The 17,360-nt window shown below is 43.5% G+C and overlaps 1 protein-coding gene and 1 long non-coding RNA gene across 3 annotated transcripts in view; both read right to left on the reverse strand.

Annotated features, from left to right (window-relative positions):
- The window catches only part of LOC310889613, a 13,536-nt gene extending 8,924 nt beyond the window's left edge, over positions 1-4,612 (reverse strand). For both annotated transcript variants that reach the window (XR_014576638.1, XR_014576639.1), the window contains exon 1: positions 259-4,612. This is a non-coding gene — a long non-coding RNA (uncharacterized lncRNA). The remainder of the gene's footprint in view (positions 1-258) is intronic.
- A 1,685-nt stretch (positions 4,613-6,297) lies between these two features.
- CTSL (cathepsin L) lies at positions 6,298-11,735 on the reverse strand. Its single transcript, XM_083817312.1, has 8 exons — positions 11,598-11,735; positions 10,979-11,114; positions 10,493-10,615; positions 10,256-10,411; positions 9,689-9,913; positions 7,961-8,129; positions 7,521-7,638; positions 6,298-6,710 (listed from the first exon to the last, which is right to left on the reverse strand). The coding sequence occupies exons 2-8, from the start codon at positions 11,102-11,104 to the stop codon at positions 6,611-6,613; spliced, it is 1,017 nt and encodes a 338-aa protein (XP_083673438.1). The 5' UTR covers positions 11,105-11,114; positions 11,598-11,735; the 3' UTR covers positions 6,298-6,610.
- Between the last annotated feature and the right edge of the window lie 5,625 nt (positions 11,736-17,360).

The following is a 17,360-nucleotide window of genomic DNA, read 5'->3' on the forward strand; positions in this document are numbered from 1 at the left end:
GCCTGGGTTTGGATTACGCGACTCCACTGAACTCAATACTTGATGGAACATGATAAATCATTTTTCACTATGAGACCCATCCTGCAGAGTTGCTCCCACTCAGTGCAATGATTTGCCTCACGGTTTTGCAGGATCTTGGTCGTCAGAGGCCCAGCGATTTTATGGAAGCAGCTTTTACAGTTCTGCTCACAGCTATCGATTAAGGGAGTTTGGGGAGCCCGCTGCAGGGGGTGTTGGCCACAAGAGCTAAGGACTCACTTGTCGATAAATGGAGTTTGGCCTGAACGCTGTTGTCAGCTGCCGTGCAGATCACCCGGTGAGTATTTTATCACTTCTGAAGAGAGGCCTCCCTGGAGGAGATAATTCGCCCTCTCATTACGCACTCAGCTGTGGGCTGTGCTGGGGCTGAACCTGCGGGCCAGCCTAATCCCAGCCCGGGGCACGAGGGTTCCCGAGGCCCTGTTGATCCAGCCCTGCGCTGTCAGCACATGCCCAGGAAAGGAAAGAGTCAGCTCGTCCCCACACCCAGCCAAACTGCAGCACTGCTCTCACCGTCACGTGCTCTAAAAGCGTAACTCTCAGACACAGACGTGCCCGGCGCTCGCGGGGTGACGCGCTGTGTTTTGCCCTTCTGGTGGTCTGGCTTCCTGTTTTGTCCCTAAATGGGAAAATTTCTCCCTCTTTCAACAACCTGGCATGATTTATTACTCCAGCATGGGGAGAGGAAAAGGAGACTGACTGCTCAAATGAGAAGAAAGCAGGGGAGATACGTGGAAGAGAAAGGGCCAGGCAGACAAAAGATCTTAAATTTAAACCTAGTAAAAGAAAAAAAGAAAACTTGGATGTTTACTTTTGGCTCTGCTGAAGTTATGCTCGGAAAAAAAGCCAAATGAGGACACCAGCATTCTCTCACATGTACATGCACAGCTGCTAATCAGCTACACAACCTCTGGCAGGCGGCTTCATCGCTCTCGGCCTTTTGCCTCTCCCACCCTTCAGCTGTGTGTCAGTTTAGATTAAAACCTTGGTGGGAAGAGAGATTTTCTTGCTTTTTGGTTTACAGGACAACCAGCAAAATGGGACTACAGTTTGTTCAAATACCTGGAGATACTGCAATTGAAATAACATTTCGTAATGATTCCTAATGGGCTTCCAATGACCACAGGCTTCCTTCTGAAATTCACTGTTATAATATGAGGGAGATGTGATCAAACCTTGCAACAGCGCAGGTCCTCTCCGCTTCTTCCTGTGACAATCAAATTACAGCAGAAGGGCAGCAGTATGTTTTCAAACATTGCACGAAGGCATTTAACTTCTATATAAACACAAACAGAAGTTTCTTTCAACTACAAGAGTTTTATTATAAAAGTCTCCAAAAGCCAATGCAATTTCATATAACAGCTGATGTTTTCAGTATGTATTTTCTATTAAAAAATAAAAGCCTCAAAACAACCAACCAACCAACAACAACAAAAAAAACCTGTCAGCCAGTGCTTCGTGCTTGAATGGAGGAAAGCAAACTGCAATGTTAGTAAACATGGCTGAACAGAAGGAACGTTAAAAGGGCTGTTGAGAAAAAACTTGCATTCACATTTCTTGCATTGCTGTGATATTATGGCAAAAGATTTTGGTAGGCAATTGGACATAAGCATACCTAGCAAAACTAGACACCTATGTATGCAGCAATAAAGTATTCAAAGAGCCGCATGGGCAGACACTTCTGGGATTTTCCATGACTTATCAGACTCACACATTGATATATTACAGAGAGAAGCAGCAGCATTCCTTCATAAGTTTGAAAAAACACCTATGACTCAGCTGCTTTGAAGCCACTTTTATTTCACTTGACTTTTGGATTTTAAGCAAAACCAAATGTGTTCCAAGAAATATACTACAGCCTAATGACCAGCTGCAAGGAGTTCTCGACATCTCATCTCAGCATGAAGTTCCCAGACACGCTAAGCTGCTTTGAGGATCTAACCCAGGATGTATTTTAAACATGGTTATATCACTGCATGCATGCTATGCAGGAAGCTTTCATTAGTAGCTGAAAGAAATCAACTTAATCATTAAAATCAGAACTTAGAATAGTTCCACTGCAGTTCCTGAGACTGCTACTGATGGTAGACACGTAAAATACTAGCCGCAACAGCTTCAGAGGGCCAAAGTGTATCAGACATCATTAAGCATATGGACAACTTTTACCAGGCTGGAAAACACACTCTTCCTTGCTCAGATCTCAGCCTAACCACAGCCTTTCCTCTGAGGCCCTCGCAAAGCCAGCCTCCCCAGGAAACATCTTCTGACTGTGGCTGGGGAAGGCAACAGCTCACTCTTTGACTTTGCTCCATCTTTAAACACTTCTTCCCAAGTGAGAAAGGCTGCAGAGGGTGAGGAGGCAGGAATCAGAGCTGCAGCACCACATCTGACAACACGCTTGTGTTTTTAAGACATCTGCTTCCCAGCATCACTCTACTGGGAAAGGTTTCACTGAGAAGTATGTTTTGGGTCTCCTGGAGGAGGTGAGAATTGTAAGTGAACAAAACAAAGAAGCAGCACTTTAAAAAGAAGCCGGTATGTGATTTATTTAAATGTCTGCCTTCATGGTTTCTTTGGCCCTTGACTCAGAAAGATTGGTGGCATCTCTTCAACAGACACTAGCATGGTGAAAACAAGAATTACTGTAGAAATCAAGTTTCAAGACCACACAAAACAAAGTTATTCAAATTAGCATGAAAAAAAGGAAGTAAAAGTACTGTCATGTTCCCTGTGAACACAAGTGAAGATGCATCCTCCGAGGCCCCTAAAATAACAAAATTAACCCATCCATGGATCTCCAACAAGCGGCCAACACTTCTCCTCCCTAAAGGTTGTGTTCCTAGTCTGTATTCAGAGGAGACTCATTGAAGGTTATCTAGGTTCAATTTTGTGAATAAAACCGTTGGGAAGTGAATTTTGTGTCTGATTATTTCCTTCCTTCCACATGCTTTATGTACCCCTTCACTTACCTGAAATGTGACTCATGATTTCAACTTTCAACAGAGGGAGATGAAAAATATTTTGTTATCACAGTCCTTCAAAATATTTTGAAAATTGCTTTCCTGCATGAATTGGTTAGGGCGTTAATAGGCTTATTTAATTAACACTATGAATGTTTGGAAATGGATTAAACATTAGCAAAAATTAAAACCAACACATATTAAAGATAAATGAAGCTCCATTTTGCTTAGCATTCACAGATAGGATGAGAAAATGACTGTTTTTAAAGAGAAAAGGAATAGCTTCCCGCATGACAGTTAATTTCACATTGGAATTCAAAGAATGACCACTTCATATATAAGTGGAATAATTTCTTTTCATGGCTCTCCTTGCTTCAGGAGTCTTTCTGTTTATAATCCTATCACCAGCTACAAAGAAATACAGTCATTGACCAGACTGGAGAAACTGTTATTCTTACAAGACATTTAGAACAGGCCCAGTCTCCGAAGCAGCAGCACACAGAAACCCAATGCAAAACCTTGTTTCTTCCTAAGTATAACTAAAACAGTTCATGTGCACAACAAGATGAAAGCAAGCAACAATTGCAGAGCTTAATCACTGTATATAATGGCATGCCACCAAGCAGATAACATAGTGCCCAAATCACATATTTAGATGTGAGTGAATATAAGACCCCATTAGCAACATCAGTAACTCTAATTTAGATAGGACCTAAATAGGACAGTCTAGGCAGAGCATTTTATTACTAAGATGTGCACATTAGGATCTTTTAAAATAATACATCTTGTGGTAAATGTAACTATTGCTATCAGAAGGAATATAAAACCAAAGAAAATCCTCAAAAAGTCTTGGAAACAAATATATAGGAACATAGTCACACAGAGCTTTAATTACCCACAGTCTTCTGGAAACAACTCAGAAGCTTTGTGTGTGCATACGTATCAGGTACATTTGTTTTGTCTTTAGAAAGGAACAATTCTGAAGAGATACAACACTTTCCCCAACAGGGTACATACCCATTGACTACTTTATAATAATGCTTTTAGAGAAAACAGAACAAAAATCTTCAGAAGATAGAGCAAATGGAATAGAATCACCAAAAATGGATTTAGAGCAAGTATTGAAGAATAACGGGTTTTAAATTTCTACCAGTGTGCTTAAATGCAACTTACAAAAAGTTTAATGTTTAGTGTCATGTAAGGCAACCTTGGGTGAAGCTGTTACTTAAGATGATTGTGTAAATATTAGTTATCTGCACGACCCGATTTACCCGATCCCCTTCTCAATTATTCCCCTCAGAAGAGAAGACATTCAGCCAACACAGTCAGCAAGTTTTAATGCATACAGATAGCTGTATTATCACATTTTATTTCTAAAAAAGTCACAGGGTGTTGCCTCTTTTGTAAGCTATGTTCCCATTCATGTGCCTACATCCTTAGAAAGTTATTTCCTTTTCATTTCCTATCTGTTCATAAACAATATCATGTTTTCCCAGCAACTTTTAGTAACCTTGGCCTTTGGAACCAAATACCTTTCTTCACTGCCCATTTTTTTGCAGCAGTTCAAGTACTAGCAGGCTTCATTTTGGGTATCACCGGATATTTTGTCTTCTTATTTGTCTTCTTCTTATTTGCACAACAATAGAAAACCAGTAACACCTTACAACCCACCTTACAAATTGCTGGGAGAGACAGGTTTCTGTCCACTCCCAGTTCTGGGGTAGCAAGAATGAAAATCACCTAGTGCGTATGGAGCTTACACAGTCACTTCCCTGGCAGCAGTTTGATCTTGCCTCCCAAACACACAGACCACTGACATTTCCTTCTAAACTTAATCCTTATGGGGACCACCAGTTGATTTCCTTCTTCCTTTGTTTCCTCCATAGCTCCCACCAAGCAGCGTGGATGCTCTCCATAACAGGCATAGCAAGTCAGCCTAATAGCTCCGTTCTAACCGGTATTTCTGCTCTGTGGCTTGCTAGGTAGCCACTGGGCTATGGGAGGCTCTTCCTTTTAAAAAAATTGTTTGCAGGGAGATTCAGATCGAAAGAATTCATCTTTAGGAAGTACATAGGCACACTCACAGCCAAACAGTAGTTAAGCTTTGGTTATTCTAGATTTTCTGAAATTCTTTTTTTTTTCTTTCAAGAAGGGTTTAGGAACTGCTAGTTTCAGACTTATTGTCTCCACAGTAAGAAAATTCAGCTTCCATAACTTGTAGTTCAAGTGTTCCCTTGTGTGCGTGGCTATCAAACTCAGGAGAAATACTGTACATGAAAATCTATGGCTTCATAAACCACAAACCTGTGCTGGCTGTGCCAGTACCCTTCCCCTCCTGCCTAAATACAACAGGGAGTAAGTCAACACCCAAAATCCAAGGCAAGACTTCCCCCAGCAGATGATTTTGGTATTGCTAATTTATCTTGTCAGTACAGGAACTACCAGTACCCAACACATATCTAAACAACGCTATCTAACAACAGCTGGTAGCCATGTTTCAACATCACATATTTGCACCGGGAAGAAACCCTCTGAGGGGAGGTACAGGGCATAATTTAAGTCACAGTGCCATCAAGCATACCCAAGGTCTAAATAGGAGTGGCTAACTCCAGTTTCCACAGGATAAGAGTTATTCCCTTCCCTGCAACCCCTTTCCCTAACTGAAGCTGTGCTAGAGGTAGGAGAAAAAAAATAGTGAACACACCACAAGCCAGCAACAAGCTCTCTCTTTGAGCAGGGTGTTAGCTTTGAGTCTTCTTGCTGTACCCTGTAATGCTCCGGAGACCACTGCCCTAGACGAGCCAGTGTGGTACTTCAGGGCAGGGTGAGAAAACACTGGGGCTAGAACTTGCTTAGCTGCAATACCATAACCAGATGCCACATGCAGGACATGAAAATACTCAAGATCTTTGCTATAAAGTATTGAAAGCCACAGAGACAGTATTGCCCCTAGGTCACAGGACTGAACCACCATTCACTCACAATCAAATTGCAGGAGAGCAAGCAGTTTCAAGGAATGAGGATCAAATTTTTCAGTCACTTTTTTACTTTTTTTAGTAAAAAGTTTTTTACTTTTTAGTAAAAAGTTTTTACTAAAAAAGCTTTTTACTTTTTTAGTACTTTTTTTCTGCTGTCCCTTGCAAATTCGCATCACAAATACTACATTCCATTTTATAACTGCTTTTAGCCATTCCCAAACAGTTACAAAAATGCAACTGATGAAAAGATAGACTTCCATTATGATTAAGGATGCCTAACAGATGAGATCCAAGTGGAAAAAACAGACCAAAAAGCCAAGTCACCTGTACACACTAGCTTAAGTGTTTATTTAAAAAGTAAACTGTTGGGCACATTGAAATTACAAAAAAAGAAAAATACATAAAAGAATCTATTAGATTAAGCAGTTGAAAGGCAGCAATATTACACGCTGTTTACATACCAACATATACATTAATTTAAAACAAGTGGCATGTCACCAACATGTAAAACAGACTTCAAAAGTTAAAAAAATCAAGTTGACTTTTTGAAGAATATGAGTCTACCACATGTGAACATGGGTTTGGTCATTCAGTTTTAAATCCCCTTTTGCACTGAAATGTTCAGTCTTCAAATTATACAAGTGGATAACTAGCAGCTGTTGCTATTCCACAGTGGTTCTTCCTGTCTTTGGCCATGTAGATATATCCTTTGTCACCCCACTTCTCACCCCAGCTGAAAATCAGAAGTAAAAGGTTTATTTTCATATCCCGAAAGACTTATTTATCATTCTCCCCCTGCCCTCCCGAAGTGTTTATACTGAAAACTGCTGCCTTCTGCCTTCAGGTAAAATTGAAAAAGCTAGAACAAAATTGCTTTCCAGAAAAAAAAAAGCATGTTACAGAAGAATCACCCCAAGCTCACAGAAACAGTGCAGCTGTCCTCTTGCTGCGTGGAGAACTCAAGAGTGCAAACCTGGATTACAGGTACTTGAAGCTTAGACACTGCTCCCAGACAACTATAAGGGAGGACAAAGACTGCAAGCAGCATGAGGGCGGTGCCCCAGTAATATGGAGAGCATGAGACAAGCTCATGTGACGTGCCCTTCAGCATTAATATGTTGTTTTCCCTCCAGACTAGGAGGGTAACTCCATTTTTAAAGTTCAAATGTTAACCTATTTCACACAAGCGAGCAGTCCCACTGCTTCTGAAATTCCATTACCTCTGCCACTGACACAACCTGTTTTTCCTCCTGCTCCCCATGCAACTCCAACATCTACTAGCTCTATGAGCTGCTCCAGTACCAAGCTCTCTCAAATTAACTAAAAATGCAGAAGAATGAGATTACTGCTTGGGACTTGCTGTTAGACAGCCAGCAGCCTGAGCTGGCTTTTTAACTTTTGCCATGCAGTGCCCTGAGAACAATCTCCAGACTTTCTCTATGCAGATTTCAACTGTTGTTGCTTCCCCCTCATCCCAAGAGAGGAACTACTCTCCCTCCTCTGCCACCCCCAAAAACCACCAGGCACAAAGAAAAAATCTTACCTGTTCTTCACAATCCAGTATTTCTTCCCATCTACATCTTCACCCTCAAAACCATAACCTACAACGAGAACGCCATGGTCCAAGTCTTCACTGCTACAGTCTGGTTCATAGTAGATACCTGAGGGGGTGTAAGTTCACATGTAAGCAAGCTCTCCCCTGCAGGAAACCCTTCTTCCCCACCAGGATAGTTGTGTTTCAAACTGTGTTGCACAGCTTCTTGAGATAGTCAGAACAGAGTGACAAGTGAAATGTATCACTGGGAGAAACTACGGACAAGTACAAACATATGCAAGAGAAGTACCAAGTGTGGGAACCTGGACTAGAATTAAAAGGACTCTTGATTGTGTCCTACATCAGTTTTCTCTGCTCATTAAACTGAGGGTAATGAATAATAAGTATTCAAAAAGTTCTCTGCATGCAAATTGCTAACAAATTCCCACCTGATTGATAGAACTGGAATGAAGAGTGGCCTGCATCAATAGCAACGGACACTGGACCCACAGCTGCTACTGCTTTCATGAGAGCTCTTTCATGTCCTTGGGGGATGTCAACAAAGCCAGTGTCATTAGCAGCATTGTACTCTGCCTTGTAGCGACAGTCTTCATCATCCTGAATAAAAAAAAGTCATAGTTATTACATAGTTCTCTAGTTTACACACAGGTGAACACAGGAACTACCAGACATTCCAGAAATCCACTGCCTTGAAAGCAAAAGACTGAAAAGGATCTGGTTGTTCCAGCAGTGCTCTGAAAGGAGAAGACCAGAAGGAAAACAGAGAAGCTGCTTCTGAGTTTCTCAAAGATACAGAAAAAGTAAAATGCAAAGGGCAGTAGGGCCCATAAGGAAAGCTTTACTGGGATGCAGAGGACCATCACATCCTGGAACACTGCATTCTTTGGTAGGCAGGACAAATCTCTTTTCAGAGAGGATGAAGCCCAGAATGCATTAATAGGCAATGGAAGAGAGCCAAGTATTCATTAATTACAAAGCAGTCCAGAAACTGCTCATTGAGCAAGCACTTAAATCCACAATTTTAGTCTGTCAGAGTTTGGAAAACCGTACAGAATGACTTGGAAGTTACTCAATATTATACGGACTTACAGCACTCCTGTATTTTCGGCTGCTTCGCTTTTTTTTTTTTAAACACACACAGACTGAACCCGTGTGTACCACAGGCACTTACTTCAGAAGAGAGGCTTAATTTGCAAGTTTGGGCATTTGACATCAGAATAAAAGAGTTTGTGTCCCTGCTCTACCTGTGTGATAAGTTAGAACTCTCTAGAGCTCTTTAGTAGCCTCTCCAACTAAAGGAACATGGACACATGCCTCAGATATTTACTTTTTGTACTCAGCAAGTTAAGCACTTCCTACGATCAACTGGAATCTCTGGAAGACCCAAGTTTGCCAAAGGACAGTTACAAGGATACAGGTAGACAGGAATTCAAATCCAATGGCTTCTGTGTTATTCACAGCAAATGGCATTGCTACTGCACATTCAGTCAACAAAAAACCTCAAGTCAAGACACTCTCTAGGGAGCACTACTCCAAGTGTTTTGTAAAAGCCCAAAGCTTAGACTCACATGACACCATTTATTACTGCTCTTTGGTCCTCTCATGCCTGTTGAGTTTTTGGTAGATCATTAGAGGTGTTTTAGAAGTCTGCACATTATCTGCATTTATGCACATGCAGTCCAGAAGTATAACATAAGGCACTGCCAACAACCACCTGAGAAGACTCGCACCGGCTCAAGAATTACTTGGTCTACAGGTAGCAATCCTGTAATAGCTTAGTTATGAGAAGTAGAATCGCACCCCTAAGATTAAGCAGCAGTTTTGACAGGAGCCAGGTCTTGGTTTTGTGTGTCAACCAAGATAAAGCGTAACATCTGATAGGAGGGCAGCAACGAGTGGGAGGAATAAAATTATTTGCTCTAGTTTTTCCAACTGGTCTGGTAAGATTGTGACCTCAAAGAACAACGTAGTATGTGATTCTGACTGAACCTGGGGCTAACAGACATTCTAGTTTTCTTTGGGAAGATGCAAGAGGAAAAGCAGATGCACTGATGGCTACTTAAGCACCTTCCTTTCTAGGGATGAGTTTCCCAACACATACAGTTTGTTCATACAAAAGATGCAACACATGCAGCAAGTTCAGCCATTACATTTACCTTCGCAGTGTATGGGTAGGATTCCTCTGAATCAATTCCCCCATTATCCTGCACATACTGGAAAGCCTGGTCCATGAGACCACCATTGCAACCTTGATTTCCTTCAGGGCGGGAGCAGTCCACCAGATTCTGTTCACTCAGTGAAACAAGCTTGCCAGTTTTTCTGAAGTGCTGTCCTTCGAGAGCTCCTGTAGTGCTGAAAGCCCAGCAAGAGCCACACTGACCCTGAAGCAAGAAGTGAAATCACAAGTTACAACTTTGACGGATTAGGCAATTACAGTTCCCATGTCACCAATCTAAACTTAAAAAAAGGCAAAAGCCGCAAGTCCAACTTCTGTTTCAAGCTCTCACTACGTTCAAGCAAAGACATTAAATTTCAGTTCTTAGACATTTAGTACAGAAGGACATCTAAATAGTTCCCAGTTCCAACGGGGTACAGAAATTTTACTGAGATGAAGCTCAATTCAGTGTGCTTGCACTAGACTTCACAAGTCAACAGCATTTTTCCTGTAGGGAAATGAAGGCAGCATTCAGAAAACTGGTTAAAAATCAACCATCATAGAATACCTGGTCTTTAACTGGAGTTACATATCCTTTCTCCCTCCAGTCTACAGACCGTGGTGCTTCAAGGAAGCTGGGCTCAAGAAACTGGGATCCTCTGTACTTCCTTCCTGACTTCTTGTGTATATAGCCATTCATCAGCTGTCTGAACTCCTCAGTCGTCTGAAGAAAATTCAAGATATGCAGTCACCACCTATTACACACTGTTGTTTAGGAGTGGATGTTTCATATCTCAGTACATACCATGTCACCAAACTGATTCATTCCCAACTTGTAGCTGTGTTTTCCTAATGAGTGATCCAGATTATGGAGTTCAATCATTTTCAGATTCTTCTCCCACACCACTCTTCTCCAGCTTTCCTCTCTCTGAGGGACAAGAGAACAACGTATTTCAAGGAGAAGGTTCAAACAGAATTTCACTTAAGTGACAGCTTTCTTTCTTATGTCCTGTATACTCAGGCAAACGTAGACTCCTCCAGCGAAGAGCTGGAACACTGTTTCAGAGATGGTCATTTCACCACCCTCACACTAAAAGAGGTACAGTATAGCTGGGTGTTTATGTAAGTGAAGCAAAAGGACCTACGAAGAGGGGGATTACCTTTCACAAATGCAGACCGTAGCCAGTATTAAAACAAAGCAGTCATGACTCAGCTGATGGGGCCCGGCTGAGTGTGCTCAGTGTTTGCTGAGCTGAACACACATCCCAGCGGCTGTCCGCCAGGCACTCACCTCATGATAGTCCTTACTGTGCCATGACTTCCACAGCTGCCAGTGGCCATCCAAGTCGCGATCTATTCTCGGCGCACCGAAGGCCAGCCCCAAGCACAGGGACAGCAGGGCGAGACATACATTCATGTTGGCAAACCTACCGGGAATTAAGCAACACCGGTCGGACGAAAACAACACGCACACGGGACCTGTTTTGCTTCACAGCCTCTACTGCCGAGATACGAGGCTGGGAAAGGATGTGCTGGCCGACCACTGACTCTCCTCCTTTATAAACAGGCGGGGATAAACAAGATGAGCGCGGAGCCCGGTGCCGAGCCCTTCCACGCAGGGTCCCGGGGGCCGGCCGGGCTGCACACCCCGGGCCCGGGAGCGGTCTCGGCGGCGGGGCCCTTCCGTTCCTTTCCCTTCCCTTCCTTCCCTCCCTTCCCAGCCTTCCCTTTCTCTCCCAGCCCCGCCGGGCGGTCCCCGGGAGCCTGCGGAATGGCGGCTCCGTGCCGCGGGCCCGCCCCGCCGCGGGATGGGAGCGGGGCCATGCGGGACCCCCGCCGCTCGCAGCGCCGCCTCCGGGGCTCCCCCTCTCCCCCCCTCTCCTTCCCTTCCTCCCTCCGTCCCCGCTCACCTCGCTCGGCCCCGGCGCTTCCCTCCCCAGCTCCCGGCCCAGCAGTACCCAGTGGGGGGCGGCCCCGCGGCCCCTCTTATAACCGCCGAGGCCGTGCCCGCCCCGCCGCCACGATTGGAGGCCGGGCCAAGACGGGCCGGGCCGGGCCGGGCCGCTCAGCTCCGCACCGCCCGCCGGGGCACGGGCAGAGACCGAGGGGCCGAGCCGGCGCCTTGAGGGGGGGCCTCCGGGTAGGATCAGGGCGACCCCGCGGCTCACATGCTGGGCCTGCCGCGGAGGCTCAGCTCGGGCTGCCCGAGGCGAAGCGGGCGGCACGGCTTCGTCTGCTCGCCCTGTGTCCCCGGGTGGGTGACCGACCCTGCCCCGGGCAGGTCCCGCGTGGGGAGGCTGCTCCTAGGGCTCCTGGAGTGCCTTTTCTTGTCCCTGGTCCTGATACTAAACATTCGGGTATTGGCACCGCAATATGGTTTTGTGTACATCCAGCTGTGTCCGCTGGAAAACACAGTGACGCTGAGGGTCGGGGCACAGGTGAGATGTTAAATCCAGTACACGTGGACGTAGTGCATGTCAGATCACGAGTAGGCAGGCTTTAATTTTTACCAGGGCGCTTGCCGCAAGTAGTAGAATGGCTGCAAGAGCTATGCAAGGTTCCCCCCATAAGCTCTTGTAAAGCCAGCATTTCTGATTGCTTTCGCGTGCAAACTGAAGAGTAAAAAGCCAAGGGTTTGTAAACTGTTGCACAACGGCAAAAAGACAGAAATCACGTGATGCGTGCTTCTCCCTTTTTTTGATGTCTTAAGACACAAATTGTGTCATAACACATTAAAAAAAACAATACGTGTTTCCTTGCACAGATGATCACAGGAGCAGTCTTTGGCCTGGAGAAGCCCCACAGAGCCAAACACACACTGAGAAGCTGGAGAGGCTGTCTTTTCTTTTCAGTGTCCCCATGCAAGTCTCCTGTCGCTGAACTAGTGTACTGATTCCACAAAAAAATGTGAAGTGTAAATACACCTAAAAATGCTGCTCCTTAATGAGTCAGCAGTCATGAGCCAGCCTTGCAAAACTTTGGAGAAAACAAGGTATTTTAAAGCTGAGCTGTTTGCTGAAGTCAAAGCTTGTGTACAAACACTCAGGACTGACCTATCAGTATGGTTTCCACACATATAGCAATGTCGCTTTGAGCAGGAAAATGGGACATCTGTGTAAAAGAAACGTTAAAAAGACTTCCTCAGAACTGGACTGCAGCAAATGCATGTTGGAGGCATTATAATTTTTAGTAATTACCTACTTATAATTTTTAATAGTTGCTTTGCAAAGATGTGTTATCTTTCTAGTGGTCTTTATGGCTAAAATTTCTAAAAGCTCCTGTTTTGCCTTCAATTGCTATAGTTTGTTACAGCTACTAGCTGACTGACCATACAACCACTGTAGAAACATTTTCTGAAGGAACAAAAAAAGTGTGACATAAGCTGCAACAGTCAGTAGTGCACATTTGCACAAGATATAGTAATTAAGTGTATAAAGATCTGAAAAATTAAGCCACATGTCCTTATGCTTTTTATTGAACAAAACATATGCATTTCTACATGTCAGTCAACAGTTTCAAGACCAGCCTTTTCAAAGGAAAATGACTTATTTCCTTACTTGTAAAGGGAAATTAAAATGCATACCCTGAGTAAGAATATGCATTTGTTTCTTTCCAGCACGAAACTTTTCACTACCTAACAAATTCACATGCAAATACTTCATGACAGTAAAATGATTTTCATAGTTTGACTAACTTATAGATGGAGTTTGGGGGTGGGTGGGATTTGAGTTGTGGGATTTGAAACGTTTTTGTTCACATCTTTTTGCTGATATTTTCTGTGCAGCGGGAATTCTTCAGTCCTGTTTATGCTGGCTTTGTTTCTGCAGCTGTATCTGATACCAACTGAGCATTGAAAGGCTACTATTAAGTTCCCAGTGAACTATGGACAAGGACTGCTTTCTTAAAAGGGCAAGAAGTTTAGCTGGCATGACAGAAGGTAAGGTCAAAATTACAGAAAGTCTTGCACCATGAATCACATGTCTGCTGCTCTGTAACCACACTGGGATACACCAAGAGAAACCAATGCTTTTGCAGATGATAAGAGGTCCTGTCGCTTTGGGAAGTTACCGTGCCATCAGCTAGCATGAGATCCCACAGCCTACGTGCTGTACTGTGCTGCCTGTCCTTGTGAATACTCCCAGTGCATGTACACACACACACACACACACAAATGCCAGATACCATTTTCTCTTTGGAGATAAGTTCACACACTGAGTTTATTTAACTACCTTATATAGGGAAATATCAACAGAGAATTTCTTGAAATTCTTGAAGGTAATAGGAATACTTTCACCTTCAGTGCATGAAATTTCAGCTTGCTCTGAGTCATTACTATTGTGTGGACATATCAATTCCCCAGGTATTTTCATAGGTCCTCCAGCTACTTTCCCCTGGGGGGGGTTCCTATTTCCTCAACAGCCAAACTCTTTATCTGTATGATTTCTGCTCCTCCCCAATCTGTCATTACTTTCATTATTGTACATTGGTGAAAATTCTGCCTCTGTACCATCAGTACTCCCCAGGCCATCTTGCCTAAACTATTTATTCAACCCAGCAGCACACTTACTCATTGTGGCTACTCATTAGACGAATCTTGAGGTACCAAATCTCTCCGACCTGTGCTGAGTAGCAAAGATCCAGGAAGCCTGGGAGCCCAGGTACAGAAGCATAAGCATTTGCAAGGGAAATCAGAGTGGCAATGGTTGTGATCACACACAACCTGGCCATCACAAGAGTGCCATTTAGAAACTTGTGATAGGAAGCTGGCCTTGGACCGTCTCCAACTCCTGTGCAAACAACTCCTGTCTGAGAGTTGTCCTCAATGTGAGGACTGACTGCTGCACTAGCCACACTGCAGAGACTGTTGACAACCTAAATGAAAGTAAAAATGCCTCATTATACAGTTCATACATAGTCTTATTGCCAGCACTGCTTTCTACTAGGCAGTAGAAGGTGCTGTCCCAATGCTGTCCCTCTGCTCTTTTCTGTACCCCATGATGTGTTCACATACCAAATGGCAGCATTGTGGTGTTCTGGTGAAGTGACCAGAGGGCCAGTGGCAGCATTCAGAGGTAATGAGTGGACAGATGTCCCTAGAAATCATTTCCATCAAACTCTGCTACTTTCTGACACCCTGCTGCAGTCACACCAGCCACAGCAGTCTTTGCTTTATTGAAAACACCTCTGTGGGGACTACTAACCATGTGGGGGTCTTGTGTGCAAAGCACTCCTTTCAGGCTGGCAGAGAGAAGGGCTGAAGGTGGGACCTCCTTCTGTTTGTCTCCTTAAAACTTCAAGGGAAGCCATGCCATTCTGGTCTATAAATAGCCGTGCTAATCGCAGTAGTCACGCTGCTTTCCGCAATAACCTAACAATCAAAACTTTGAAGCAAGAGGACCCTTGTTCATAAATTTAAATCTCTCCTTTCTGGAAGGTAACTTTCTAAATTACTTTGAAAATAACAGCTTTTGAGGAACTCTATATATGCAAAACTCCAACTATTTTGCCAAAGACCTGCCACTCCTCTAAAAGACAAGAATAACACTTTGTGATAACTGGTCATGCTTCCATTGTGACAGCCTCAGGATTGCCACCCACCCTGTAGCTATCTGGCTCCATGAGTTATCAGATGACAGAGGCTATATATTTCTTAATGGACACAAGAACTTGCATAGTGGGGTATTAGCTCTGCAGTTGGAAGGGTGGACTGAGCACTGATCTCTGGGGAAACATCAACATGAAACTCAGCTGCCCCTGTACATCCCAGGCATGCAGCACAACCCTCTCCCTCTGGAGACACTGAGGTTATTTGAACTCAGAATTTCTGAGAATTGTTTTGCGCTTTTAAGCCCTTTCTCATCTTCATTCTCTTGGTACAAATGTGAAGAGGTGTGGGCCAACCTCTATCTGCCAGAAGAAAAGATCCAGAAATCCAAAAAGAAAAACTCCTTGGTAATGGTAGCTGACTTGCACAGCTGCAGCAGGTTGACAATGTGTCAAAAACATCTGTGCAATGCAAATATAATAAGCTATGTTGTGCTTAACCGTGGCAAGAGTGTGCACTCAAGCAGCTCCATGGAGCAGCTATCTCAAGGTGTGCCATGATCCTTACTGAAGTAAGAAAATGAGTGGTTTGTTTGGATATCATTTATCCAAACTGCAAAAAAGGACATTTATTTTAGACAAACATTGATTTTTTATTTTTATTTTTGTGTGTGTGTGTGTTAACGTGAAGACTAGATTTGGATCTTTATTCCTAGAATACACAAAGCTGAATTGGCTTACTTAAAAAGCTATGACCGTGAATGTGTTTATTTGTACCAGATTAAATCCCTCTGGCAAATGCAGATTACTGTATTTCCCTGCAAGCTTTCGCTGTCCAACTTCTGTTAGATGATACCGAGAACGGGGGAGGGGGAAACAAACCCTAATGATTTTCCAGTCACATATATACTTCTGTTCAACAAAATATTGATCCAGTTTAAACAAACACAAGAACATTTCAAAGAACACTGCACTGATTTTAAATGCCAGTGGCCAGTCGCTGGTTTATGTGTAAGAAATGCCAGAGATGCATTTGTGTGAAAGAAAACAAAACATAAAAAAAAAAATAAAACGTTCAAGTTTCTTTTCAGCAACGTAATCAAGTTTTGCTTGCGTTTTACAGTAAAGATTCTTCTTGCAGAAAACAAGTACAGTAAGTTTCCAACACCACAGCGATTGTTTCAGAAAGTTAGGAGGATGTCAAAAGAGTATTATGGAACAGATATATTTCTGTGCCATCTTAAGAATTGCTTCAGAGTTCAGTATGTATTTTTAATGCCAGTTTCAGAAAAGTTTTAGAAACTGCAGGTTGGTGGGGTTTTGTCTGTTTGGTGTTTTTTATTTTTATTTTTTATTGGAACATGACTGCTAAAAAGACTACCAAAAAAGCCTGGATAGTTTCTCTTCTTCCTTGCAGCTCCAGGAAAATTAACCAACCTTTCTCCCTAGCAAGGGCATTCCTCAACAAAGATCTGAGGTCGCTTTGGAGCTTATAATGACCCTTTGGCATTAAATGCGCTTGTAAGCATTCACTTAACCTTTGTTTTGGGTTACTTACACCCAGGTAAGAAATCAGAATCAAACTGTGCTTCAGCCGGAGCACCCGTAATGAAGTTAGTTGCGTCATTACTAGGCCAGAAAAGGAAGCAGCGTCTGCTTCAAGGCCACACAGACAGGGTTCTGCCAGCTTTCTGACGACCTCGGAGATGGCTGGGGAGCAGCGACACAGTCCTTCTGGAACACCTTTTTGTTTTCAGCGGTCTTGTGATCTCGCAAGAGCCATCGTTTCCTCACCCCAGCGGCAGATAAACTGCATTCCAGCTTCCCCGCTGGCCCACAAGGCAAAGGCGGCTTCATTTACATCTCAATATCTCACCTGGTCACAGGAATTGGGGGCTGATGCAAGGGATTGCTTGCCTTGCAAGAAGGACGGGGGACGAGGGGGAAGGAGAAAAGGGGGGTGTCTATTTCGTTTTGGTTTCTTTTTTTTTTTTTTTTCTTCTACCTTAACTTGTATGTTTTTAGAGAGCCTAAATATTGAATCATCCGCGAATTCAGCTCTGAGTCTTTGACCATGGTGTAACTCATGCACTTTAAAGTGCAGGCGTCAGTTAGACTGATTCCTCAGT

This window comes from Anser anser, assembly GCF_964211835.1.
Source record: "Anser anser genome assembly, chromosome: Z".
Taxonomy (NCBI): domain Eukaryota; kingdom Metazoa; phylum Chordata; class Aves; order Anseriformes; family Anatidae; genus Anser; species Anser anser.